Genomic DNA, 27773 nt, shown 5'->3' with positions numbered 1-27773 from the left:
TGCAAGAAATAAAGAATGTTCCTGATCTTTCTTTAATAATCAGAATAAATATATATGAAATGAAGAACTGCAAAGAAGAACCCCATACTGGGGTCCCCATGGCTCAGAACCACACTATCCCATTAAAATATGATGAGACCCACATACCGAATTTAAAACTTTTTCCAGCTGCTACATTTCCTCAAAGTAAAATGAAACAGGTGAAATTAATTTCAATAACATTTTTTAGTGACCCAAAATATCAAAATGAATATCATTTCAATGCATAACCAAAGTTTTGGGCATTAGTAATAAGGCAGTTGACGTGTTTCTTCATATCTTCTGAACCCGTGTGTATTTCACATCTTAGTCACGCTGCGTTTTAAATATTTGGTGGCCCCTGGTGGCTAGTGGCCATGATATTGGGTAGCCCCTGCCACCACACAAGAGGGCTCCCAGAGCCCTGACTCCACCATTTTGCAACTCTGCACCTTTGTTCCGCTGCTCCCTCCCCCAAGGCTTCTCTGCCCCTTCCCTCCACCTACCAAGGCCAAAATCAAATGCAGCTTTTGGGAACTGACCGTCCTGTGCCACGTTCCCCATGCTTCTCTGGCACCAGGCAGATGGTGCGCTGGTTAAGACTGCAGACACACTGCCCAGGTTCAAATCCCAGCTCTGGAACTTATGAATGAACTGTGCGACCTTGGTTAGTCATTTCTCATCTGTAAGATGGGAATGATGTACCTATCTCATGTGATTCCTAGAAGGATTCAATGAGTTACTTTGCTAAGTACTTAAACCAGGGCTGGTACAGAATAAGCATTCTCTGCTGTAAGGGCTCGCTGCTTGGGTTAGTAGAAGTACCTTGACATCGTCATTATTTGAACACGTCCCACAACGTATGGCAGCTCTCTGGTCTGGCAAGCAGGCTTCACCTTGTTTGCCAGCTCCCGCGTGGCTAGCGACGCCCAGGGAGCTATGTTGAGAAGTGTGCTTTGGCCTCCTTCCCACTTGGCTGTGTCCATGGAGTAGAGAAGTAGACGCACACGTGAGGTGAATTTGCCAACTCTACTAGGCTTTAGGAGGCTGAAAGGATCTTTCTAGCAGGTCTAGTTTCTTTCTGTGCCTCCCTCTGCCTAGCACGTGGCAGGTGCTCAGGAAACGTGAGCTCAGTGAGGACACAGACACATGGTCCTCATACTTTCTCATGGCAGCAATGGGACCTCTTTCCAGGACTCTCTGTGGATTAGAGCCCCAGGAGGGTGACTGGCTCACCTGTTTCCCACACCATCGTAAACCCAGTGAGTGGAGCCGAGGCCCTGATAGGCAGATGCCCAGTAATACAGACAGGAGTTGACATGCAGACTGTAGAGCAGGTAGGCCGTGGTCCTGATGACCCTGCGGGAGAAGGAAAGGTGTGACCACATCAACGGGAAGGGTGGCCATGATCTGTCACCCAGGGGGACTGTGGGAAACAAGCCCACCTTCACCTCCCCTGACACCTGCCTCAGACATCTCCCTGCTGGAGCTTCATGGCCCTGTCCCTCGGCCTGGCAGGATGGACACCTGGCTGATGGGAACCAGCCTGTGGCCAGACTGGGCCAACTGGATGCTGTTTTGAGACTTGGACAGTTAGGGATGGTGGCCTGTGAATGGCAAATCGTCAAGGCCAGGGGCTGGAATGGCCCTGAGTTCCATGTGCAGATGGTTCTGGGGGCAGGAAGGACAGAGGGTGTGTATCCTTGGAGAGGGCCAGAGAAGGGACAGATGTGTGCAGAGAAGCGCCACTCGAGAGCAACGTGGAGGAGCTTTGTCCCTGAGTGTGGCCGGCTGGTCTAGTGCCCCCGACGAGAGTTGGCCCGCCGTCCTTACACACAGCCCCCCTATGTTCGAGCCAGGTTGAGGCACCCAGTTCCCTGAGCTGAGATCAAAATGAGGCCCGGCTCCCTGGAAACAGTGGCGAGCTGTACATAGGAACCTCTGTGCGCTCTCCTCACAATTGGGGGAAATGGGACATTCTTGGTTCTCTAAAAAAACAAACATCCCTTTAGAGAAGGGCCAGGAAGAGGCCTGGCTTCCGGTAGCACTGGGGCCTGCAGGGCCAGGGGAGCTTGAAAGGGGAAGAAATATGAGTAGAGAGTGCCTTGCTCCGTTGTTGCTGCAAACGGCCAGTGTACACGCACGTGTGTGTGCGTGTGTGTCTCACCTGTAAACATAGGCTTTGCTGAGGATGGATTCCAGGCGGCTGTTAAATTCGAAGAAGGCCATGTACTGGGAAGAAGAGCAAAGCATGAGGACAGCCCGCCGTCCATGGGGGGTGTGCTACCCTCCCCTCTCCAGCCTGCTCCCCAGAACGGAGGCCTCTCTCTGCAGCGCCCCCCCAGGAGGCTGGGCAGTGACACTCACAAATCAGAGGTCCTTAGCCCTCCCATGGGTGGTGGCCAGGAACCCCATTTACCAATCCGCTGGAAACTGTGACCCCCCTCTTCCCACAGCAATTACATCCCATCCTGTTCTCACAGTTTGCATTTGTGTCAGGGGGGCTCCGAGACCATCCGAAGCCCATCGTGACATCTTCAGGGGGACATGCATCTCAGGTTTAGGACCCTGTTTTCAACGTCTATTTATAAAAGAAACCATTTTACAAAGAAACATCATCCCTACCACCCCTCACCTAGATCCTTCAAAGGCTTGTTTATAATAATACAATTATAGTAGTGACTGCTCTTCTTCACGAACACCTCTGCTTTTTATACATGGCCTCCTTACTTATTTACACGTGAGCTATGTGGTATCATGCTCCTTTTACAGAGAGGAAATTGGCACTTCGTGAAGCTGAGTCACCTGCCCAGAGTACACAGCTGCTAAGTGACAGAGGCAGGATTTGAGCCCAGAGCATACTCATAACAGCAACACCTGGCACATGTATTGCTTGACATTTGAGAACAACGGTGAGGGAAATGCCCTGAGCCATGCACTGGTCATCCTCCAGGCAGTCATTCTAAAGTCCCCCCAGAGTTTGGCGGGGGGGGGGGGGGGGGGGATGCTTGGGGCTGGGGTCTTGGATCTCTCTCCCCTTAGGCTCAGAATTTTGTCCTGGGGTCGTGCTAAACATCAGACACATGAGTCACACACGCTCACCACCACCACGTGAACCCAGACGTGGATCCCACCACTATGTGGGGAGTAAACCTCGGCTTGCTCTGCTCTTTGGCTCTAAAGAAACCTACCTCTGTGGCCCCCAGGGGGCTGGCACATGTCGGATAAGACCGGTGCTGCTTCCAGGCTCGCCCTGCCTCTTGGGCAGCCGGGGAGCCCAGCGGTAGGATCTGCGCTCAATTCCAACACGATGTGCTGTCTTCTCTTCAGGGTCCTTGCCTGCTTCCTATTTTCCTCTGTCCTGTTTCTCCAAGTTATTCAGGGTATTGTGTTTGCCTCTTTTTGTGAATTCCCTCATTAGCGTTTTGGAGAAGAGGCAACAGTATCGCGTAAGGAGAGAGATGAATTTAATTGATCTGCCAGAAAAATCCATTTGGGAGCCTGCTTCTCTCTCTTCCCCACCTCCCTACTTGTGTTCTCTCTCTCTCTCTCTCTTTCAAATAGATAAATAAAATCTTTTAAAAAATTAAAAGAAGAAACACGTATTGGGCTGCACATCCAAATCTCTCCTGGGTACTTCCTGGCTCCTGTAACCTTGAGCAAGTGACCCAAGCTTTCCAAGCCTCAGTGTCCCCATCTTTCAGATGCACACCATCATAAAAGCAGAAGTCCCCCTGTTGTTTCTATAATTAATGCAAGCATAGACAGTGGAGGCAGGCTGCCTGGGTTCAAATCCGGACTTCATTCCTTCCGACCTGTGTGACCTAGGGCAAGTTACTGAGCCTCTGGTAAAATGCTGGTACTAAACACTCATCTCACAGGGTCGAGGAGTAAGTACTCGTAAAGCTTTGGGAATAATACCTAACACACAGCACAAGTGAGAAGCGCTAACACTTTTAGGGAACTTCCCATCCCCCCTCCCCCCCACACACCCTGAAGCGCCCCCCACCCTCCCTGCTCCCCAGTGCTGCTCAGCTGCTCAGGGCAGAGCTCAAATGGCAGGGCCAGTGCAGAGCCTGGGGGAGCCGAGGTCTCCGGTGGGAAGCCTACCTTCAAACAGCGGGGCAAGCGCAGGAGGGGATTCACGCCAAACTTCAAATACAGGAAGTCCAAGGGCAGGAGGCAGAGCATGTCCATCTGAAATCCCAGTGGGACACCACAGTGTATGAAATGGGCCGCCCCAGGGGTTGGGGGTTCGGGGAATGACAGGTCTCTACCTTCAGGGGAAAAGCGCAGTCAGAATGCCCCAGGAGGGGGCACAGAGCACTCCACCAACAAGCCTGTGTTTGCCCACCCAGAGTGATCCTGGTGGGAACCACATCACACCCGCCCCACAGCACCCAGGGTCCCCAGACACACTGCCTCCCAAGACCAGGCAGAAGCTCGCCTGCCCACCCCCCCCAACGCGCACCTTAAAGCGACGAGATTTCAGGTAGTTGTCCCGCATCTCCTTTTTGTCTGTCTGAAAGAAACAGAATACCGACCGTGAGATGGCCGGAGAGCCTCATCCCTGACCCCGTGGGAGCAGCGTGGACATTCCTTAGACCCATGTGCTAAGAGCATGAGCCTAAAACTGAATGTCCAGCTAGGAGATGGGAATCTACCTGGGGTGGGCCTGGACAACTGCCAAGTCAAAACCAGGACTCAGTTTCCTCCCCAGTAAGCAGGGCCTGTACCAGGGCACAGGGTCTCACACGGGTCCAAGCAGCATGCTCTCTGCAGGACCCCCAGGAAGCATTGTTGGCCAGCAGTTCCCCACGCTGGCCGCTCTGCAGACATGATCTCAATCTGCCCTCACAGCAGCACTATGAAGCGGGAACAATTACTATCCCCATTTCACAGATGAGAAAACTGGGGCTCAGAGGTGGCAGGGGGGCGGCATCTAGTTATGGTAGTGCTGGGATTCGAACCAGATCCACCTAAAGGTCCTTCTCTGGTCCACTTTCCATCTTTCATTCCATCAGATGGTCCAGGAGCCATTTCTCCCCTGAACAATATTCGGTGCGTGTAATTTGAACTAGCACAGGCAAATGTTCCCGAGATCCTGGCACGGGCAGATGTTCCCGAGATCCTGTTCATTTGTCTCATCTATCGCAGCAGCAGCAGCAACAGGGGGCAGGCTCCTGAAGGCCCTGGCTGCAGGGTCTGCCCCTGCCCTGCCTGCCTCCACTTGCCCGGGACTCACAATGATGTCTCCCCCTCTGACAAACTGCAGGCGCAGCTGGAACACGGTGATGTCCAGGAGGTAGATGAGATCACATAGATAATCCATCAGCAGCCAGAGGTGGATGTTGTTTGGTGTCTGGTAAGGGAAGGCCCAGCGCACGGGGATCAGCCAACAGTTCCAGTTCCACGCCAGCACCACAAAGAACAGCCACAGGATGTACATCAGGTCTGCAGGGAGCGGAGGGACAGGAACATGCTAGATGTCAGCTGGAGGAGGGCTCCTCCACAGTAGGATTAGGGAAGGACCTTCCTTCTTTCCACTTGTCTGTTCCTAGATGCAGCACTTCTGTGACTGGCGTGTGTGTGTGTGGGGGGGGGGGTATAAAACTATCTTTGATTCAAAAATAAATCACTGCTAGGCCCTAATAAACCAGAATACTCGAAGAGAGGCTATGGGGGCATTATTAGATAATAGGCAGCTAACTAGAAAACACTTACGCTCTGTTTCCTATTGAAATATTTCCAAAAATGTATTTCCTGCTTTAGTAAATACACAATAGTAAATAACGGATAGAAGATGGACACACGGACAGGTGGATGGATGGATGGATCGTGGTCATGTAGTCATTTCCAAGGCCCGGTGGACACCAGGGGTCCTGTGCCCCCAGGACTTCCTGTGTGACCACGGGGGAGTCTCTCTCTGGCACCCACCCTGCCTCCCCAGGGAAGCCACAAAGAGAGGTCAGCTGAGAAAGGCTGGGAGGTTCTTCGTAAACTGTAAAGCACTGTGCCCATATGAGGGGTTGTCATTCCTGAGGAATAGAACATGGGCTAAGAGGGACGTGAGGGGAATTCACTTTAGATGTAGAAGAATTTCTGCCCTTTCCTGCTCAGAGTAATAGATCCAGGAAGGGGCCAGCAAGAGCAGAAAGCAGACTTGACCAAGGGTCAGGGCTCCGGTCTGACTAACTAGTCGTGCCTCAGTTTCCTTGTCTGTGCGGTGGGTGTGATAGTAGGTTCCTATTCGGGGTTTGCACTCCCCCGGCTTCTCCCTCTTGTTCTGCCCTCACACAGTATGCCGTGGCAAGGCCCAGGCCCACCCAGGACTCACTGGTCAGCGGGTCGATGCTCTGGGGAAAGCGGTACGTCTTCCAGGGGCGGCGCTTGAACTTGCAGCAGAGCATGTCACAATAGTGCTCCTCCTCCTCCGCCTGCCCCACCTCAGCCGGCTTCACGACTGGGGCAGGCTCTGGGGCTTTCTTGGCCGGGGCTGTGGGATGACACCAATGACCATCTGACCCTGCCCTGAGGCTCGGGCAGAGGATACAGGGAGAGGGCTCCCAACCCCAGATTCTGGACCTGGATCCGAGGGAACCTGGCGCCACCTCACAACATGCTGTCAGCCCTGCGTGCAGAAGCCGGGGTGCTCTCCTGCAGCAAACCCCACAGCACCTGCCCTGACACTCTTATCAGCTACCAGTCTGGAGCTGCTTCTCAGGAGCTGCCCAGAATGAGATGTTTCTGGACAAGTTGGATGTTTGAAAAAGTCTGTGTGTGCATCTGTGTTTAGACCCCCTCAGTTCTCTCTGGAGGGCTGGGGGCGTTTCATACCCAGATTCCTACGACCCAGGGCCAGAAGTCAGGGAAACCTTGCTCTGGGTTTTACAGAACAAGAACCTTTGCTCCTTTATTTCTGAAATAGGACACTGAAGGGAACCAGAGCCTCCCTGTGCATTGAAGGCAATGTTGTTGGTGACCTAGAGGTTGAATTTTGTAGGTTCAATATGGTTGCATTTCTAGCTCTAGGACTCTGGATCCAGGCCCTGCTAGGTCCATTGTTGAGACCTGGGGCACAGTCCTCCTTTGGAAAGACCTGGAAAACCTCTCATTTCCCTCTGGAATCTTGAAAACAGGAAACTTTCAGGTAGCCCCATGAGACTATTCCAAATGAGGCCTCCAAAAAATAAGACTGCCTGGTTCCAGAGTGGGGTGTGGACACCCTCTGAGTGTAAGTCCATGAGATGCCTCCCAGGCTGAACCACCTGCCTGCCAGAGGGAAAGGGCCAGAAGGGCCAATGAGGGTACTTTGCCCAGAGGGAAAGCCAAGTAAAACTGGATCATTGGTCAGAATTTGACCTTATTTTGTCCCCTGGATACATAGCTAAACCTGTACATACAGGACCCCAAAATCCAGACAGTGGGGACGTAGGCCTTTCTCAAGCACCTCAACCATTTCCTTGCGGGTGCCCTCACCAGGAGTTTACAAGGGCTTTAGGGGCTCCGTTTCTGATAGGGTGAATCATCCGAGCTCTGGACTCACAGGGCTTTGGGCTCTCCTCATCGGAGGTGACATCAGGGTCGATGAGCTTCTCCTTCACTTTCTCCGTCCGCTCCTTGAAAAGCTTCACCAGCTCCTGGAGCCGGTCATTGATGATGGCGCTGTTCTGGCTGGCCGTGGAGGTTGCGCGATCCTGGCCACTGTGGACACACCACCCGAAGTGAGTGGGCTGGAGGGGAAGGGACCCCTGTGCCCCCGGGCAAGAGCTGAATGGCATCTGTATTCCACCTGGCCCTAAGGAGGTAAAAGCTGTCCTGGTGTCCTTCTGACACCAGAAATATCAAATCCACTTTAATAGCTTCGAGGACGAAATTCAGTCTGGGGCTAACACCCGGGGGCCCAGCTTTTAGAAAATGTACCACGTGGGATCTGATTCAGATGGAGAGTTCTGAGAAAACTTTGATCCCACTTGAGATTTAGGCAGCAAAGCTTAGAACTTAGATCAGGGCTGTTGGTCCCAATTCAGGGTTCACATGAGATTCGTGTCTGGGACAGATCAAAGAAGGGTCGGGGCTACATTTTTGGCTCAGGAAATAGCTGGTGGAAAAGAATATTGTGGATATATTATGTAACGTTTTGGGGCGCCTGGGTGGCTCAATGGTTGGATGTCTGCCTTTGGCTCAGGGTGTGATCTCGGGTCCTGGGATCAAGTCCCACATCGGATTCCCCTCAGGGAGCCTGCTTCTCTCTCTGCCTGTGTCTCTGCCTCTGTGTGTGTGTGTGTGTGTGTGTGTGTGTGATGAATAAATCAATAAAATCTTTTTAAAAATTGTTTCCTTTTAACTTAAAGGAATTTAAACTGCATGCACTTGCAGCAAGAGAGACAGATGGACAGAGAGACAGCAAGAGAGAGAGTGCAAGTCTGCCCACCACTCCACTCAGCATGGGGCAAGTGCCTGGAGTGAGCTGAGACAGGCTGCAAATCGGCTGTCCTTTGAGCAGCCTCACTGGGACCATTGTGCTGAGCTGAGTGTAATACTAGTATTTTCACATCTATTTGTTTTCATCCACAAAGGTAACCAGAATGCAAGCCAGCTCCTCTCCCCGTGCTCACTTGATGAGGCAGGCTGGAGACAAGCGGTCCAGGGGCCTTAACAAGAGACAGCACAAAGGGGTGGTGGAGATGCCAGCTGCTCACCCACATCGGCTCCCGTGGGAGAGGTCGCTGGGCCGCAGACACCCAGCGAGGGGCTGCAGGTCCTGCGTGTGGCCGGGCGAGCTCCCACCAGGGGAACACGAATGGACATACTACATTACATGCATCCCTGAACCCCTTGCCTGGCGTTCTCCCCTTCTAGGGGTGACCTGTGGGGTCTTGGAAGCCACATGAAGGTGGCAGAGCTGCTGTCAGCGGGGTCCCTAAACTGACTGAATGGAGCAGAATCCTCCACTGATCTAGTGACATGTTTATGATAAATGAGACATCTTGTTGCTTAAGCCACTGAATCTGTGGGGTCTATTTGTTACAGAGGCTGAGCCCACCTCGCTAGCGCATGGATCCCCACACTGAACCCCCTAAGAGGCTTCAAGGGTAACTTTTATTATTATAACTGATTTCGGTCTTGTTTGCTGCTACTAAACTCTGACCCTGTCCCAACCCTACTGCATAACCCCACTGTATACTCAAATGGACCAGTGAACTAGGGGTGAGGTTTGGATTTTTTTTTCCTGCTCCTCTAACATTTCTGAACTTTCCACAACTCTGTAAAACAAACTCCATAAATTATGGGTAAAAAAAAAAAAAAAAAAAAAGGCTGGGAGGAAAGTCTAGTGCCTCCTGTGGCCACTCCTGGAGCTGTGGCTGGAAATAGGTTGGGGATCCCAGACCAGAGCCTGCAGCCAGGGGATTCACCATCAACCAGACATCTCAGACTCTTCAGGAAAACATCTTCTGTTGGCCCAGTCTTTGGAATAGGTAGATGTCAGAGACCCAGGTTCCAATGTCCTCACTGTGGCCTCTAAATATTGTCCCACAGACCACCTGGAGGCTTATAAAAATGTGAATGCCCCAGGGCCCACTGTCTGAGGTTCTGATCCAGCAGGTCTGGGCAGGGGCTGGCAATCTGTATTTTTAACAAGCTCCCTGGGTTCAGACCCTGGAAGATCGTTGTGGTCCTCACTCCACCTGCTGACCCTCTCAGGGGTTTAGTGCCAGGAGCCAACCTCTGCCTGTGGGCCAGGAGACTCTCTTTCGCAACAAAGCCTCTGTGCAAAGACAGAGTGTATTCTGCAGATTTTTAAAAGATTTTATTTATTTACTCATGAGAGACACAGAGAGAGGCAGAGACACAGGCAGAGGGAGAAGCAGGCGCCATGCAGGGAGACCAATGTGGGACTCGATCTCAGGACCCCGGGATCACGCCCTGAGCCAAAGGCAGATGCTCCAACCACTGAGCCACCCAGGCGTCCCTATTCTGCAGACTTTACAGAACTCCTAGGCCAGCCAAAAGCAGCCTGGATGGGAGACAGAGCCCTGCCTTACGGCTCAGATGGTGCTGCAAATTCATGGTACAGGGTTCTAAAAAGGTCTGTGCTGTCCGCCACCCCATTCACCTCCCCTTGCCTGCTCATCGCTATCCATACTTCCAACCTCTGAGACCCTGGAGGTGATCCCCACTCACTCAGTGCCTTGTGGGCTGGATGGGTCTGACCAGGCGACCATGGGGGACTCAGCTGGTGACAGTGCCCTGAGCTCTTCAGCCTCATCATCTTGGGAGGGCAGCCTCTTCCTGCAAGGACACAGACAGAGAAGAGGCCTTCAGCAAGGGCAGGGGCCTCAGGGAAATGAGCCGACTTTGACGCCTGCAGATCACCTAGAGCTGAACCCTGGGCAGGGGGAATGGGGCAGGGGGTAGAATGAGTTACTTAGGACTCACTGGGACCTCAGCTTAAATGTTCTTCTGCCTCCCCTCCCAGTCTACACAGCCTGCGTCCCCTCCCAGTCTACAGGGCCCGTGTCCCCTCTCAGTCTACAGGGCCTGCGTCCCTTCCCAATCTATAGGAGCTGTGTCCCCTCCCAGTCTACAGGGCATGCGTCCCCGCCCCCCCCCCCCCCAGGCTACAGGGCTTGTGTCCCCTCCCAGTCTACAGGGCCTGCGTCCCCTCCCAGTCTATAGGGAATGCATCCCCAGCGCACCTCTTCCAGGCTCCCTGTCTGAGGAAGGAACACCAAGCCTCCCCAGGGTCCCCTGTCATTTGGTCCATGTCTATGGCAACTGCACTTGGAGCCATTGGAGTCCTGGCTGATGGTGTCTGGGTTCAAATCCACCTGTCTTTCTTCCCATCCCCAACCACCAGGACTCAGGATCCCAGACATTTTAGAAGGATACAGCCTGGGGGGATATGCAGCACTTGCCTTTATTCTAGAAGCTCTGGAACTATCCATTTGCCCTCTGCTACCTCCCCAAGGAAGGCGGCACTCATGGGTTCACTTCTTTCAACTCTAAATAAAATTCACATTCGAGGGCACTGAGGGCAGAGTTTGCACAGGGGGGACCCAAACTCGGTACTCTTGCACCCAGCCTGGTGTTCTCTCCTGAGCCAGGAGAGCACATGCTGCCCGAGACCCCAGAGTGTGGATTTGAGTCAGCAGCTAGGCTCCCACAGCCCTGTGCTAAGCACCTGGCATGAATTAACTCATTGAATTCTTCCAGCAATCTAGTAACTGGTGGTGTGTTTATCCCCATCTTACAGGAAGAACAGGAAGACCAGGAATGTTAACTGCTTGCCTTGAGCCTCACATCAGTGAGTGATGAGCTGGGATTCACCCCAAAACCAGGCTTTAAGCTATGAGGCATGGCCTTGCCTGTGTGCCCCTCCGTCAGCCTCTGTGGTTCCTGTGGTGTTTTGGTGCCTATCAATTGCCCACAATGCTCCTTCCACCTCTGACCATAGGCACCACTGGCCTCTCAAGTCAGGTATCAGAATTTTCCCTTCTCAGGGCCATGCTCAGGCAGAGGCTCAAGTAGAGGATCTCCTGGTTTCTCGGAGTCATGTTCAACTTAGTGCTCTCTGGAGCAGTCTTGTCTGTTCATAGTCTATCCCAGCCCCCCTAGAACATCAGCTCTGTGACAGCAGGCCCCTGTCAGGCTCCTCCTTGATGCATCCCCAGCACCCCAGAGCAGAGCCTGATATATAAAGATGTTCAATAAATGTTTGTGAATGAATGAGTGAGTGAGTGAGTGCTAAGGTCAAGGCCTAGCCCATAAACAGAAGGCAGAGGGCTTGGATTTTATCCTCAGGTGAGCCTACTCCCCTCTCTGTGCCCAGATATCTACCCCCAACCCTGTATGGTGAGAGCAGAGGGAGGTAGACCAGATGTCTGCAACAGTTTTGGCTCCATTTCCTGTTATGTGTGCTTTGTGTATAGTTCAAAGAATGAAACAAGAAGACTGATAGGACAGTGGGCTGTGATCCAAGGCTAGATGAGATTACAACTCTTTTCTTTACATTAAAATCAGAGAGCCCTCAGTTGGTCACATCTAGCCATCTCTGTTACAGCAAGCTTTTTACCTTGGCTGAGAAAGTACTCAAGGCCCATTAGAGGAGAGTAAAGACTAATCAAGAAAAGGAAGCTATCTCACAATTCAACCACTAAAGGAGAAGCAGCTGGCACTCCCTGCAGTTTAAATACAGTTATTTACAAAGTACTGCAAAGCACTTCACAGTTTATCTACAGCTATATGCAAGACCTCTGTTACCTGGCTCAGGTTGTCCAAAACCAACTCTAATCATACAACAAATTTATATCAAGAGGCATAAAAACATGTACAGCCTTGACCAGGAGCTCCACTTGAGAAAGGAGCCCAAGGACAGAGAGAAGAAACCCAAAGAGATGTTCTTAGCTCCATTATGGAGAGTGCCCAATGAGAATATATTTATGAAGTTTATTCTGGCACATGGAACTGCAGGAATGTCAGATGTGGTCTTGGATGAGATGTGACCCAAATCACTCCTCCAGTTAAAACCACACACAAGCAAGGGCCCATAGACCAGATATAGAAGAGAAGGCAGTAAAATGAAATCACTATCTAGTGTGGTGGGATGAGGATGCTTATTTTTCTAGTGTTTTTTGATATCTCCATTCCATTATTTTCATAATAAAATGAGGGAGTGGAGATTAGCCTTATCACATTTATTATCCCCTTCTATACTTGGGACAGGACTTCCTTGGAGAATCCTTTATAGAGTCCTAAACCAGGGTTTAGGACCAGGGAGTAGGGCCATAGTCCCAGTCCTGACACCAAAGCACTGAGTGACTGAAAAGCCCAAGGGAAGCGTAAAAGGTGACCTTTCTGTTCCTGCGGCAGATCCTGGGACCGTGAGGGTGTCGGCTTTGGCAGGAGAAGGTGGTGGCAGCTCAGGTGAGGGGGTATTTTCCACGATCAGGGGATGGCTGTCCGCATCAACATCTTCCACCTGCACTTCCGGGTGCTCTTTTGTAGCAGGCACTTGGAGAGAGGCAGGAGAGGACAGTCAGAAAGAGAGAGACAGAGAGAAGCCGGGTCCCAAGGGCCTTGCTCTGTTCTTGAGTAAAGCCACAGAAAGCATGTTTGGAGGGGCCTCTGGCAGCCTCACCCCCCAGTGGGGCCCACAGGAGAGCTCCATGCAGAGAGTGCAAGAACATAGAGCTCCGGGGGCCTCTGAGGGCCTGGCCACCCCAGACACCGGCCCAGGAACTGCAAAAGGAGCCACCACACCATAGAAGCACAGAAGCTCCTGAGCACTGCCTGGAGTCTAGCTCTCCCAAGCTCAGGCTGGTTTCCCCAGGCCCAGAGAAGCATCAAGGACCTGGGGCTTGGCGGGAGTGGGGTGGGGGTGCTGGGCGGCAGCACCCAGAAAGGTCAGGGAGAGGCTGGGAGAGCCCAAGTCCCAGGGCCTGGCCTCACACAGCCTCAGCTGCTTCCCCTCTCTGGGCCTCAGTTTCCCCATCCCAAGGTAGGGATGATAAAGGCACATGGCCTCATACTCCTGAAGGGCCTCACGTGGAGACATTGGGAATTTTCTTGCAATTCAAGATAGCAGCTTGTCCCGGTCAGATGTGTCACCCCTGTTTGGGAATCTGTTTTGGTATCTCCTTGTTTTGGGGTGTGCCAGAAGCCCCTGGAACTCATCAGCCCAATTCCTCCCTCCTGACCTCTGACAGGTCTGGTGCCGTGTCCCACATCCCAAGAACTGGGGCCTCCCTGGGGAGGCAAGGGGTGGCCCTGCCTCAGGCTTCATCGCCCACCCCGAGGGCTGTGGGGACCCCTGCCTGAGGTGAAGCTCGGAGGATGCTGAGGGGCCCAGAGCAGGCCGGGCGGGGCGGGGGGGGGTCTCCCAGCCACACCTGGGTGGGACCACTGGCTAGCAGCCAGGCGCAAGCCCAGTACCAGCTAGGAGGGCACATACCACCAAAATGGGGAGAGGGAGCATTTTGAAACCCTCGGAGACTAAATTTTCGTTTGAAATGGCCACCATGAGAAAAGCCAGCACTTTGTGGACTTTGACGGAGGGGGTCTAAGCAAGGCCTTTTAGCATCTGTCCTACTAAGCCTTCAGCCCTCAGAGGAAGAGGATGAGCGGGGGTGGAGATGTTTCTAAAGATTTAAGGAGGAAGTTTTGCCGAACTAACAAGAGATACCCTGGGCTGCAGAAAGCAGGAGAGGGAGTGAGGTACAGGTACCTGGGCCTGCTTCCCGGCTGGGTGAGCTGGGGCGGGGGTGGGGTGGGGCTGGGGCAGCAGCCGGACCCAGGGCAGCCTGTCCAAAATGCTCAGGGCCCCAGACTTCCCGGCGTAGCCCCTCTGTGAGGCCGTCTCCGGGAGCCTGGGAGGCGGGGGGCAGTCTTGCTGAGCAAGACTCTGCAACCTCCATCACCCCCAGGAAAGGAGGAAAACCCCTAAGCCTGGTATTTTATTTTTATAGAATGAGAATAATATTGTGAAAAAAAAAAGAACGAATAATATGGCATGATTAAATTGGTTTAGAGAATAGTTCATATTTACTGTGAAGCACTTCCGATGTGCCTGCCAGGCATTTATTTTACTAAATTCTTTGTGTTTTACATATATTAATTCTTTCCCCCTTCCCAGCCCTTCTAGAAGGCTGCTGTTATTATGGTCCCTGTTTTGGGGATAAACTGAAGCACAGACAAGTTAAGAACCTGGCCGCAGAGCCAGGATTTGGACTCAGGCAGCCCGGCTCTGAGCCTCTTCCTCCATCCCGAGGCAGGTGACCAGCACACATAGAGGCCTCTGTTTAAACAAAGCCTCACGGTGTGCCAAGCAGCATCCCTGAAATAGGGATAATCTTACTACGTGCTGCCACACCTTATCCGCAACATCTCAAATCATCTCTGGTCGTACCCCCACAGCTGGATCAGTCCACTGTCCCAACATGACAGTGGGACTATTTCCCCAAGTGTGGGGCTCCCAGGGACCAGGGAAGACACAAGATGATTTAAGATGACACAGATGAGGCAAAGGAAACGTAGAATGAGAACATTCCTCCCATTCCCATTCTCTCTAGATCCTGAACGCGCACAGAGAAGTCTCAGCGTGGTGCTACCATAGCCTTGATGCCTCTCGGACACATCCTAATTCCTCTTCGTGGCTAAGGGAGCAGGACTCCCCTGGGAGCCTTCAGCAGGTCATTGCACTTCGCTAGAACAATTAGCATGACTTTGTTTTCTTATTTGTTATTTCGATGTATGCCTTCTATTTATGGCACATGATGTTGGTTTCTTACTGGAATAGTATTGTAAAGGTTCCTGATTAAATAAACTTAACGAAATTTAAAAAATGAATATACCGAAATAAAAATACCAAGCGAATAAATGTAGAACCAGTACAGAAGGTAGCATAAATTGAGAAGGGATCCGTGGGGGTAGAAATTGGAAGATGCTCTGGAGTGAGTAGATGTAGGGCTTGCCCAGAAGACTGAGCCTGGCGGGCCAATCCCTGCACCACCTCATCCCCATCCTATGCCCACCACGAGCCAGGAAAAAAAGACAGAACTAGATCTATTCTCAGGAAATGTTCAGTTCTACCTGCCTACTGACCTCACAGGCAACCTTGCACACTATCACTCAATTAAAAGGGAAAGTGGGCAGGTCTGGCTCCAGTTAAAGCAGAGTGATAGGGATTAGTCCAGAGGCGCCAGGATTTTCCCGAGCACTTGGTCACCAAGAAGCAAGCAGCAGGAGCCCAAAGGCTGTTGCAGGGACCTTGTTACAATTAAACAGATCCAAACAGCCCTCCTTCCCTGGCCCCCAGGATGCTTCTACTCCTGGTCTGCCTGCAGACACCTGGGGGCCTCTCCTTTCCTAAAATGGAATTTTCTGGGCAGTATCAACAATTCTTAGAAAGTCCAGCTCCCAGAAAATCATCAAGGTCAGCAAGACTCTGTCTGAAATGGGTCCCCACCTTCCCCTTCTGCCCCAATCCCCTCAATTTATTTTCTTCCCCCACCCAAGTTTCTTGGCCTAGAGAGCTTAGTAATCTGTTTAAACTGGGGTGTGATTGACTATCTGTAAAAACAAAAAGAAAAAAAAATGATGATCTACAGAATGCAATGTTTAACCCAAAGAACTTAACTGCTAATTGTGGGATTTGAGGCACAGAGATAAGGGGACTAATACTTCTTAAGTCACCACAAAGCAAGATGAAGGCATTGGTCAACAGAGGAGGGGGTGGTTTTCCATGAATTCAACTGGCAGTCCTATACCTTGCCACGGCACCCATGCAGGGAACAGCCCGAGCCATGCAGAAGCACACACTGAGGCACAAGCATGCTAGGTGCATGAGATCACACTACCTAGGCGACGGATGGAACTCCTGGTCTCCTTGGCGAAGTTGGAGTTGGACAAGGCCGTCCTCCGGGAGATGAGGACAGGGATGCGGGTGATTGGGGGGTGGTAGCTGGGCACATTGGGGAGGTGCTCCACCAGGGCTGGAGGAGCAAGCCCTGGAGCCACCTGGCCGGGTGGCTGGTCCTGGACCAGGTGATTGAGCTCCACATCCTGGCCTGGTTTGGTCATGGTGCTGGGGCCGGGGTGCTCAGGTGGAGGTGGGACCCTGGGGACTGCAACCAGGAACAAGGGTTGGGGGAGGCAGGGCAGGTAGGCTCCTGCCCACCAGCGCCAACGTGGGCCAGCCAGTACCCTCCTGCACTTGTAGCAGCTGCACCCAAAGCCTGGAACGTCGTTTGTGTCCCTGGAGTCAATGTCAGAAGCGTCATCATGTCATGTCATGTGGCTGGTCTACTTGACAGCTCTGAGGGACAGCACCGGGCCCCCCAACTTTTTGTGCTCTGTTAACCAACCACTGGTGGCATTTCCCAACTCAGACAGAAAATGTTAGAATCAAAGAACCCACATATCCTGGACTGAAGCATTCTCAGCCAGGTAGGATGTTCCATTCCAAAGAAACCCTGGAGCTCAATGAATTTCTCTTCCACCCAGAAGCAGGAATGTTCTGTAGGCTTTACATCGGAATCACCTGGGGACACTCAGAAATGTCTGATTTTTAAAATCTCCCCAAATGATTTTGGTGCGCAGACATGTTTGAGAACCAGGGCTCGAGGCCATTGCCTCTCAAACACTATTGTGCAAAAAACCACCAGGGATCTGGTTATAATGCAATTCTGGTTCAGCAGATCTGGGGTGGGGCCTGGGATTCTGTGTTTCCAACCAGCTCCCAGGTAACACCAAAGCTGCTGGTTCTAGGTCCACACTTTTGAGGAGCAGCAGACAAATGGCACTGCCTGTGTTTCTGAGCGTGGTTCCCAGGCCACCTGCTTCCAGATGACCCGGAGAAGGAGGCAGAACAAGGCCCTCAGAACCTGAGTCTGCAGCAGGGCAACCCTGGTCTTATTCATCTGTGTGGGGTTCCGACTTAGTAGGTTTCCTACCGATAACACGTTCAAGTCAATAGAAGGTGCTTTTCAGAGATCAGGTGGGGAGCAAGCTCGGGATGCCTGGGGTCAGGACACCTGCGTCCAGTCCCAGGTCAGTCTCTGGCTGGCTGGGACACAGGCCTCGTGGTCCCCATGTGGCCTCCTGCCTCAGCGCCACACAGGGTTGGGTACCCGCAACACACTATCCCCCCGCCCTGCCCACCTGCCTTAGGAGGTGGGTACTACTATTGCCCTGTCTTCCTTGTGGGGAGCCACAGTTAGGAGAGGTCACACACCCGGCTCCAGGTCACACAGCAACGGGAGGAAGGAGCCAACGGTGACGTGCAGGTCTGTGCCCTTGACCGCTCAGCCACATCCTCTAATGGTCTGTCTGCCTCACAGTGTGGCTAGAGCACTGGCGGCTCGAGGGACCTGGAGGCTTGTAAGGCCAGGGCTCGTGTCACCTGTCTCGGGCTCCTCAGCCTAGCTATCCTCGGCTCCCCTGGACTCTACCGCACCATCCCTGGAGTTCTCGGGTTTGGGGGTGAGGGCGGTAAATAACAGCAAAGTGCATGTGCTGGGCGGGGCCTGGGGATCTGAGCAGTAAGGAAAAGCTTATCATGACATGGATCTAGGCCGGGCCCTTTGCAAGCTGGGGTCCCGACTGTCACTCAGAGAGGCTACATTTCAGCCAATCCCTCTCTAGCTGGTGGTCCAGAGAACGGCGTTCCCAGTGAGGCAGGGGGCTGGAGGGGCTGACCGGGAGTGGGGTTTCCACAGGCCTGCTGGAGTCCTGGGAGCCTCCAGTGATTCTCCTGGGGCCTTTGAAATACATCACGAAGCTCAATAATGTGGCCCCAAGATGCAGAGGATGGGTTTTGCCCAAGGATGAGACAGGCATAGGGACGGCAGAGATGGAGGGAGAGGGGGTGCATGCCCTTGTGCCTAGGCTGCCCCCTGGCCTGAAAACATCCACAACATTCTGTGCGCCCCCCGACCCCAGGGCACACCTACCTTCTGGGCTGGTGGTCACGGCCTCCTCCTGCAGCTCCTGCAGACAATGAAGGGGAAACAGAAGCTGAGACCCCCAAGCCTCCTCCTAGCCCCAGGCCTGCCCAGACCCTGTTAGAGTCCTCAGGGGCCCCGATTCCACTCCTAGCGCTGCCTCACGGGTCAGGCCCTGCCACCGCACCTGCTGGGGCATCCAGGGAGGCAGCCTCCACCCTGGAGAGGGGAGGGCACACGGGAGCCCTGGGCCCCAGTGCCTGGAGTTGGCGCAGATGAGGAGGGAGGTCTTCTCACGCAGCCCTGTGCATGCAGGCCTCGAGCGGCTAAAGCAGCCACCACAGGCTCCCCCTGGGCACTACACTTCACAGTGTATGACTACACGTGACGCCCTAGAGAGGGGTCCTTAGCTCCGTTTTACAAAGGTGGCCACTGAGGCTCAGAGTGGGGAGGCGACTCGTCCAGAGTCACTCAGCCACATGAGGACCGGCGTGCAGGACCACTGCTCCCCACCATGGCCGTGTCATCCCAGGCCCCCCCTGGTACCACAGGACCCTTGGTATAATTAGCAAGGCCCTGCTGTAGCCACCACCCTGCTTCCCTCTGTCCAGTCGGCATCTCACCAGCTGAAAATCCCCCTGTAAACAAAGTAGACAAAGCCGCAGCCACTTCTGCCGACCCCCACCCAGGCCTCAGAGGTGGTCGGTACCAGGCCCGGTGCCGCTCCGTACCTGCTGGGAGGCCCTCTGGGGCTGGCTTCTGTCTACTCCAGTCAGGTCCTCGCCAGCCTGCGCCTCCAGACAGCTATCCAGCAGGACACTGTGACCCCACGGGGGAGGAGGAAAGGGCTAGCGTTAGGGACATTAGACATTTCCTGAGCCCTGCTGAGAGCCAGCCCCTGTGTTGGGAGCTGGTGCACCAAGATGCCCACAAATAGGTCCTCACCCTCACGAGGATCCCTGCACAGGCCAAGCAGACCACAATTGTGCCTAGGAAGGAGGCCTGCCCAGAGGAGGTGGCCTCGGAGCTGGATCTCAGGGACAATGAGTTGATCATGAGGAATGGGTAAGGAAGGGTGTCCAGGAAGAGGGAACAGCATGTGCAAAGAAAAATGTGGTGGGTGATTTGAGGAACTGTCCTCTGGGGGTGGGACCAATGGCACTGTATAGTGTTCAAAATATACTCCCAGCATTCCCCCTCTGCAGGTCCCCAGGTGATGTTGGTGATGCAGGCAAGCAGGGAATATGAGGAAAGTGAGGCCCAGGGAGGTGATCTAACCTGGCCAAAATCACATTGTCGGACACCACACAAACCTTGAATGCAAGCCCTACTTCTTTCCAGGCATGAGATCAGAGCCACACTTCGGCCGTTGAAGCTTTCAGGGGTCCCTGGCCCAGGCTGACGGGGACCAGGGGTGCAGAGAACGTGTACCCATCCGAGTCAGCAATCCCACTTGGCTTGAAAAATCTTCCGATTTTCAAGAGGAGCCTGAACTACATGTTTTGACGGTGGGATCTCCAATCTTTAGTTGCTGATAATTAATCCAAATTAGTATACTCATGGTAATATGTAGATAAACAAAAGAGCCTGTATATGGGCTAAATTGGGCCTTTCGATACCCGTGCACAGCCTCTGGGTTGAAGTGGTGACTCAGAACCAGGGGCCAATGGGACTTTTGTAGTTAGAATCAGATCCTGGTTTCTAGTGGCCCACCCCACCTCACAGACCTCTGTCAGCAAGGGCTCACAGAGGGTGCTCTGTAATGTCTGCCGTCTGGAAAACCCGGATTCACCATCTCCTGCCCAGAGGGCTGAGCCTCAGTTCTCCCGAGGTGGGGTGAGCCGGTTGGGACAGAATTGCAACCCCAGTCTGTTTGCAGCCAGTAGCCTGGGGGCAGGAATCAATCAGTGATCACATTGTCACAGCAGTCCGCATGGGCTATGACTCCCTGCATTCTCACCCAAACCACCCTGAGAGGCTGGGGCTGTGACTGGTCCCATTCCAGCTCAGCAATGGAAGGCACAGAGAGGGCAGATGGCCCATCCACGGTCACACAGCTGGCACAAGGCAAGCCTGGATAAAACACAGGTACCTCTGACCCCAAGGCCATGTCCTCAATACTTGGCTGCCTGCCTCTGAGAGTCTACACGGCCCCGTGTGACATGGAGGAGTGAGGCAAGTGTCTGTCCTGAGGATCCGATCACCTAACTCACTTCATTTCCCTTCATCAGCACATAACTATTTCCACTGTAAGGGGCCTCAGCTATCAGGGTCATACTCCCCACCCTGCCCAGGAAGAGACAGATTTTCTTAAAGAGATTCAAATCACAAAAGCAAAAGCACCTGATGACTTTCCTGGGGCCTGGGCACTTTAGCCCTCGTGGGCCCCTTTGTCCTTAAAAAGAAAAATTCTATTTTGTGATTACATTTATATGAAGATCTATATGTTGCTATTATATATTCGAACATTCTCTTCCACTGAAAGTTCATATTGGGGTCTGATGTCAAAAGAAATTAAAATGTGCTTGAAGGCCCCTAAAAACATTGTGGGAACTATGCCCTGCCCAGTTCTCCAAGCAGAAAAGCCCAGGACATGAGCGTTCACGGTCCAGTCAAGGGCTGCCTGGGGTGTTGCTCATTCCAGAATCAGGCCAGGAAATCACTAGATGGCCTTGAGCATGTCACTGGGAAGCCCTCAGTCTGCCTCTGTTTGCCCATCTGTCAAATGAGTAGGACTTACTCAGCCTGTCCAGCCTGACTTATTTGAGTAAAGTCAGAAGGGCCAGTGAGAATCTCATGAAAAAGTAAAAAAAAGACTTCCCATGCCTGGTGTCATTCTTCATCCCCCATCTTTCAACACTGATAAGCAATTTCCTTGTCTGTGGCACCAACTGTTAGCTATGGTCCCAGCTCTGCACTTGCTGGCAGTGCACCCCTTGGACATGGAGAGGACTGTGAGCCCCAGTTCCATCTTCTGTGAAATGGGATGAATAATCAGTGCCCAGAGTCTGGCATGGACACCAAGTGTTACTCAGATGGCAGCTGTTGTCATGATTGTTTTCATCGTTATTATTACTAATCGTAGGGGAGGCAGCATCCTGCAGGGTTATGAGTCACCCACGTGGATTGGAAACATCTTGCACAAACATCTCCAGCTATCAAGACACCTAACAAGCCCTACTGTGGCCCTGTCAGCGCCTCCAGGGGCTGTTTTGAGAGCTATGTACCCAAAGTCACATTGCCCCTGGCCCACAATGGGCCCCAGGCCCCCTCCTTGCCTGGCTCAGAAGCAGTAGACCATCAACTTCTAGAAACCTCCCCAATCCTAGCAATTTCCAAGCAGAGGATCAGACAAACTGGCTGAGGTGGGCATCCAGAGGGGCTCCCCAGCTGGCTATCGAAGGTAGAGGTGCAGGGAGAAGCCAATGCTGGCCACCCCTGCTCCTCTTCCCCAGCAGCACCTGGCAGGCTATGCCCCTAAGCCAAGGTCTTCAGCACACTCCTCACCAGGGACCCCAACCCTGAAAGGAAGAAGGGGAACCCCTAGGAAGAAGTAGCCACCTACTTGGGTCTCGCTGTCTTTGCCGACAAGAGGGCCCATGATGCAGGAGTTCAGCTGGGGGCGGTGACATTCATCCCGAGCCCCGGGTCGAGTGCACACAGGTAGACAGCTGGGGGACCCCCGGCCCAGCCCCAGGCCTGCCAGGCCAGCGCTGGAGCCAGGGTGGCTCGGGTGGCAGATGAGCCACTGATCCTTCCTGCTTCTAATCAGATTGAGGGGGGGTGCAGGGAACTCTGCCGAAATGCCCCCAGGGAGGCTAGGTGGGGACCAAAAGGCTGCGGTTGCTAGGAAGAGCTGAGCTGTTGCCGGCAGAGACCAGGTCGCTAGGCGACTGTCTGCCTGTTACCAGGGCCTGCGCACGTCATCAGTAACCCCTGTGCCTCTGCAAAGCTGGAGAGAGCATCCTCCCCCAGCCAGGACAGCCCCAGCCGCTTGCCCACACCTGACACCCTCTGGCCCTGGCCCTGGGATCACTTGCACTCTCGTCCCCATCCAGGGCCCTGGGCCCTAAAGTTCCCCAAGTTTGAAACTCTGGGTAAATGTGTGTGATTACATGTGTGTCTGCAGTGTTTGTGGGTAATTATATACACAGGCTTATGTGCATGAGCATGTGCACAGGGCAGAGCGTGCCTACATGCAAGTGTGCATCTGCGTGCCTGTGTGTGCACGTGTGTGTGGACACATAGATGAGTGTGTGTGCGTGTGTGTGCTTGTGCATGTGTGCGGGTTATGTGCGGGTGTAACTGTGTGCATACCTGCACATATAGGTGTGTGCCCAACCCCATGTGTGTGTCTGTATGTATGTGTTGGCGTGTACGCATAGTGCAATCCGTGCGTGTACCAGTGTGTACTGTGCACTGACAACATGTGCGTAGTCGGTGCCTGCGTGTGAGTACACTAACTCGCTGGCCTTCAAGGTGAAAAGCAGACAGCAGATGGGGCTGCATGAATAAGGCTGGGCCACACCTAAGCCTTCACCCAAGAGAAGGGCTGTCACCTGTAAGTGAGAGCACCCCGGCTCTGGGGGACCCAGAGGGCAGAATTCGGACTGGGTTACAGAAACCATAGGGAAACATGCTCATTTTTTATGGAAGAAATAATTTCATAAGTCAGAGGTGTATAAGGATGGGATGGATGTCCCTCAAGAGGTTGTGAGCTCCCCATCACTGGAGGCAAGCAAGTGGCTGTGTGGTCTCCTCCCAGTGATGAAAAAGTTATATGCAAACTAGGGAAAGTGGAATAAAGGCAGATGCCACTGAGCAGGTCTTCAGCCCGGAAGTCCTGTGCTGGTCTCATGGTATGACTATTTCCTGACTGGGACGGTAAGTGACCCTCAGTGGGGATGAGAACATTGACGACCTTTGATGGGGCACCCACTGCGGGCCAGACCCTAATATACCGGCTACACAGCTGGCCCTGTGCCTACTCTGCAGGGGCTGTTGGTACCCTTGTTCCATAGACATAGAGGCAGAAGCTCCATGCCGTGTGCACGTGCTCAGGTCACTCTGCCAGGAGGAGCAGAGCCCGTCTCGAGCCAGGGCCAGGGGCACAGGTCAAGGAGGAAGGTGTGGGCCGGGGCACCATGGAGGGAACAGGCACAGGGATGGGGACTAATGCAAGGGACAGATTAAATCCGTCTGGCCTGCCCCGTGATAGCAGCCTCTTCACAGCTCTTCCTGCCTCAGTCTCCCCACACTACAGCTGCCAGATCACCCCCCCCTTCACGAACCTTCAATGGCTCCCCAGTGCTCCCAGGAAAGCAAGCACAAGGCCTTAACAATCTGGCCCCCACCTCTGATGCATCCTCTCTCCCCATGTCCACCAGCTGCATTGTCACTGGTCCCTGGACAACGGGCTGCTTCTGAGGCAGCAAACCACTCCCTCTTTGAACCCCTGGGCTCCACACTCTTTTCGTCTCCCACCCCCCTCACAGGCACCTCCTCCTCAGGCCTTTCTGGGTCCTCGAATCTCCGAATCTCCGTGGCTCTGATGTGGCGTCTGGGCCTCTCCTCCACCATGCCAGCTCCCCCAGCTTCTCCTCCAGCCCTGTGGTTTCCAGCTCTGTCTAACATCCTGACTTTACACTCCAACCCCTCACCCCCAACTCCACTTGGGCCCCGCCACCTGCTACCCATCTCTCCCTGTGTCCCCCCTCTCCATCTGTCCTGTCCATCCCACACTGCTAAAATTCTCCCTCTTGGTGGTCTTTTTTTTATCATTGAAATGTGTTTGACATAATATTGTGTAAATTTTGGGTGTACGGCACATTGATTTGGTGCGTTTCTATATTATAATATGATTGCCATTGCGGTGCTAATTAGCACCTCGACCATGTCACATGATGATCATTCCTTGTTAGTGGCTGGAAATAACTAAGATCTAGTCTTTCAGCGGGTTTGATGATTGTAACTTTTAGTGGTTTCTGACTGCCATTCTTTAACCATTATTTTAACTTATTTCTCTATGTATTCCTGTGGAAATCTTTATGGATGTGGGTGGAGAATCAACCATTAATGGGCCATAGAACAGAATCTGGGACAGACCTTCAGTGTCAAAGGCACCCATGGGACCATTGTGGGCAGCGTGGATGGGGACACAGCCCTATACTTTGGTTTGGCTCATGACAGGGGCTGTGAGCCCACTGTGTGGGCCCCTTCCCCCATCCATCCATGCACTCAGCTGGCATTATTTGGTGCCTAGGCTCTAGGGACATGGGAGTGAGCACAATGGACAAACCCCCACCCCCAAGGAGGCTGCATTCTAGTGTTCATGCGTGTATACAGGTGTGTGAGAGTTTCAGCGGTGGACAATAAGAGGTCCAGATCATAATGAGCACAGTGGGGGGACCCCCAGCTTCCCCAGCCTCTCTGCTCAGTGCTCAGCAGCACACAGCACAGAACAAGGAAAGAGCTCCAGCACCCCAGAAGCCCCACTGCCCCTTCCTGTAACCCCTCCCTTAGTCGCCCTTGTGGGAAGGATGGAGAACACACAAGCACCTTACTTTGCCTCCTCCTCATCTTCTCCCTCCTCCTCTCCATCCTCCTCCTCATCTTCTCTCTCCTCTTGAATCCAGGGCAGCTTCCTGAGTTGAGGTCAGAAGTAGGAGGTGAGCCCACCTGCAGCACCACCCCAAGTCCACCTCCTGTCCCCGTTTTCAGGAAGATGTCCTGTGACCTCTGAGACCAGACCTGGACTTCTTAACCAAGACTTGATAAGGGAACCCCACCTAAGCATCCTCGGGCTCTCTCCAGCAGCAAGGCCACTTCACAGCATGAGGGGCCTGACTCAACTCCTGCCATCCTAGTGGCAACTCTAGGCCAGCCCCTGAGCCTCTCTGGGCCTCAGTTTCCCCACCTTGACAACGTAGGTCAGAGGCCTGTGGACCTGAGACCTTCCAGCTCAAGAGGCTATCTCCAAGACAACTAGTGGGAACAATGATTGTGATGTCCCTATGGAGGGGCAGCCCCCGTTCTGGAAACTTATCCTGCACACCTACTCACGTGCATGTATTAGGACATATGTGCAAGAGTGTTTGTTGAAAAATATTTATAATAACAGAATTTCAGGGGCACCTGGGTGGCTCAGTCAGTTAAGTGTCTGCCTTCGGCTCGGGTCATAATCCTGGGATCCTGGGATTGAGCCCCACTTCGGGCTCCTTGCTCAGCAGGGAGCCTGCTTCTCCCTCTGACTCTTCCCCTGCTTGTACTGTCTTGCTCAAATAAATAAATAAAATCTTAAAAAAAAGAGAAAATTTCAGAATCATAAATGTCCATCCATAGCGGGCAGAGTAGATAACTTCTACTCTTCATCCATACAACACAATACTATGCCGTTGTAAACAACAACAAAAAATGCTGTGGATGATCTCTCTAAGCTCTGAAGGTGGAGGGGTATCTTGTTGAATGAATAGAGCAACAAGGGATTGACCTCCTGGTAGGGGTGATCCCACCTTCAGATAGGAATCAGTTGTTTTCACTATTTTTTCCATGTACCCAGGTCCCTGACACTGCAAACAGTGTGGGGCAGAAGGAGGATAAGGGAGTCTCATCAGGAATCCCCAACAAGCAAGAGAAAGGGGAAAAGGGGAGACATTGCCTGACTCTCAGGTGTTCCCTCAAAGCTCTGGCATCCTGATGGCCCTTCAGCCAAGCATGAATTACTAACAGTGACTTTATTTTTTTTTTTAAGATTTTTTAAATCTAGGTAGGTGCATGTGATATGCTATCTTCTGTGCAAAAAAAAAAAAAAAAAAAAGGAGGTGGGGAGCCATGCCTGTAAATGCTCAGGTGCTCCCCGAACTGGCAGAGAAGAGACCTGCAGTTTCTGTTCCCAGAGAGAGGGATGGATGTCTGGGGGAGGGAGGAGAAAGAAGCAGAGGCAGGTTTGGTTCCTGTTCTATGCCCTTTGGTACCTTTGGGATTCTGTACTGTGTACCTGTTATCTTCTCAAACAGTCATTTTTTCTGGGGCTTTCTCTGGCTCCCACCTGGGCATCTCCTCTACAGCCTCATTCTCCTCTTCATAAGCTGGAGCTGCCTCTGAGTCCTGTGGGCTGGCGCCACCATCCTGATGCTCATCCTCCTCCCAGTGGGGGTCAACCTCTTCTAGGACGAGATCGGGCTCCTCTTGGCCTCCAGGGAGGATGCAGACTGCAGGGGACACAGGGCACAGGGGAGAGTGGGCTTGGGCCTCTGAGTCCCAGGACCACATGGGGGGCCTTGGACTTCACCAGCCATGAGCCAGCTCCCAGCCAAGCAGCAGAAAGAGCACCATCATCTGGGAAACTTCAGCAACCAGACCAGGGCTGAAGCCCATGATCATTCATTCACCCAGTCTCCTTCTAGTCGTCTTCCCCTTCTTTTTCCTCCTGAGATAGAGCTTTGATAGCAGTTAGCCTTTGTGTCCCCTTGGGCCACCTTCTTGGAGGCTTATGCAAAAGCAGAACCACAGCATCACAGGTGATATGAAAGATCCAGGCTTGGGGTCCGCTTTGGCATGTGCAGATGCAGGGTGGCCTAGACTGTCCCCAGGGATGCAGAGAGAGCTTGCCCCCCACCCCGCCCCGCCTATTCTCTACACGCCACCCACTGATGACAGTATACTACATGCTCCTAACCTCAGCACCCGCTTCCAGGAGTCTTTCCCTCCTGGGCCTAGAGACTCTGACGGGATTGACCTCCTGGTAGAGGTGATCCCACCTTCAGATAGGAATCGGTTGTTTTCACTATTTTTTCCATGTACCCAGGTCCCTGACACTGCAAACAGTGTGGGGCAGAAGGAGGATAAGGGAATCCCATCAGGAACCCCCAACAAGCAAGAGAAAGGGGAAAAGGGGAGACATTGCCTGACTCTCAGGTGTTCCCTCAAAGCTCTGGCATCCTGATGGCCCTTCAGCCAAGCATGAATTACTAAGTGACTTTATTTTTTTAAATATTTTTTATTTATTTATTTGACAGAGAGATTGAGCACAAGGAGGGGGGAGCTGCAGAGGGGAGAAGGAGAAGCAGGCTCCCCACTGAGCAGGGAGCCCAACGTGGGGCTCGATCCCAGGACCCTGGGATCATGACCTGAGCCAAAGGCAGATGCCCAACTGACTGAGCCACCCAGGTACCCTAACAATGACTTTATTTATTTATTTATTTATTTATTTATTTATTTATTTATTTGAGATTTTATTTATTTATTTGACTGAAAGAGAGAAAGCACAAGCAGGGGGAGCAGCAAGCAGAGGGAGAGGGAGAAGCAGGCTCC

General features: G+C 52.8%; 1 protein-coding gene across 1 annotated transcript in view; it reads right to left on the bottom strand.

Annotated features, from left to right (window-relative positions):
* The window catches only part of CNGB1 (cyclic nucleotide gated channel subunit beta 1), a 64685-nt gene that overhangs the window by 20183 nt on the left and 16729 nt on the right, over window positions 1-27773 (bottom strand). The window contains 13 exon segments of the mRNA NM_001284462.1: window positions 1255-1377; window positions 2186-2250; window positions 4129-4215; window positions 4490-4540; window positions 5264-5472; window positions 6356-6514; window positions 7565-7722; window positions 10204-10311; window positions 12873-13032; window positions 18471-18507; window positions 19193-19280; window positions 25025-25105; window positions 26509-26671. Coding sequence (NP_001271391.1) covers window positions 1255-1377; window positions 2186-2250; window positions 4129-4215; window positions 4490-4540; window positions 5264-5472; window positions 6356-6514; window positions 7565-7722; window positions 10204-10311; window positions 12873-13032; window positions 18471-18507; window positions 19193-19280; window positions 25025-25105; window positions 26509-26671 — 1489 coding nt within the window.

The sequence above is a fragment of the Canis lupus genome, chromosome 2 (assembly GCF_011100685.1).
Source record: "Canis lupus familiaris isolate Mischka breed German Shepherd chromosome 2, alternate assembly UU_Cfam_GSD_1.0, whole genome shotgun sequence".
Lineage (NCBI taxonomy): Eukaryota > Metazoa > Chordata > Mammalia > Carnivora > Canidae > Canis > Canis lupus.
Note: the sequence above shows the minus strand (reverse complement) of the source record. Positions and strands in the feature narration are given on the sequence as shown.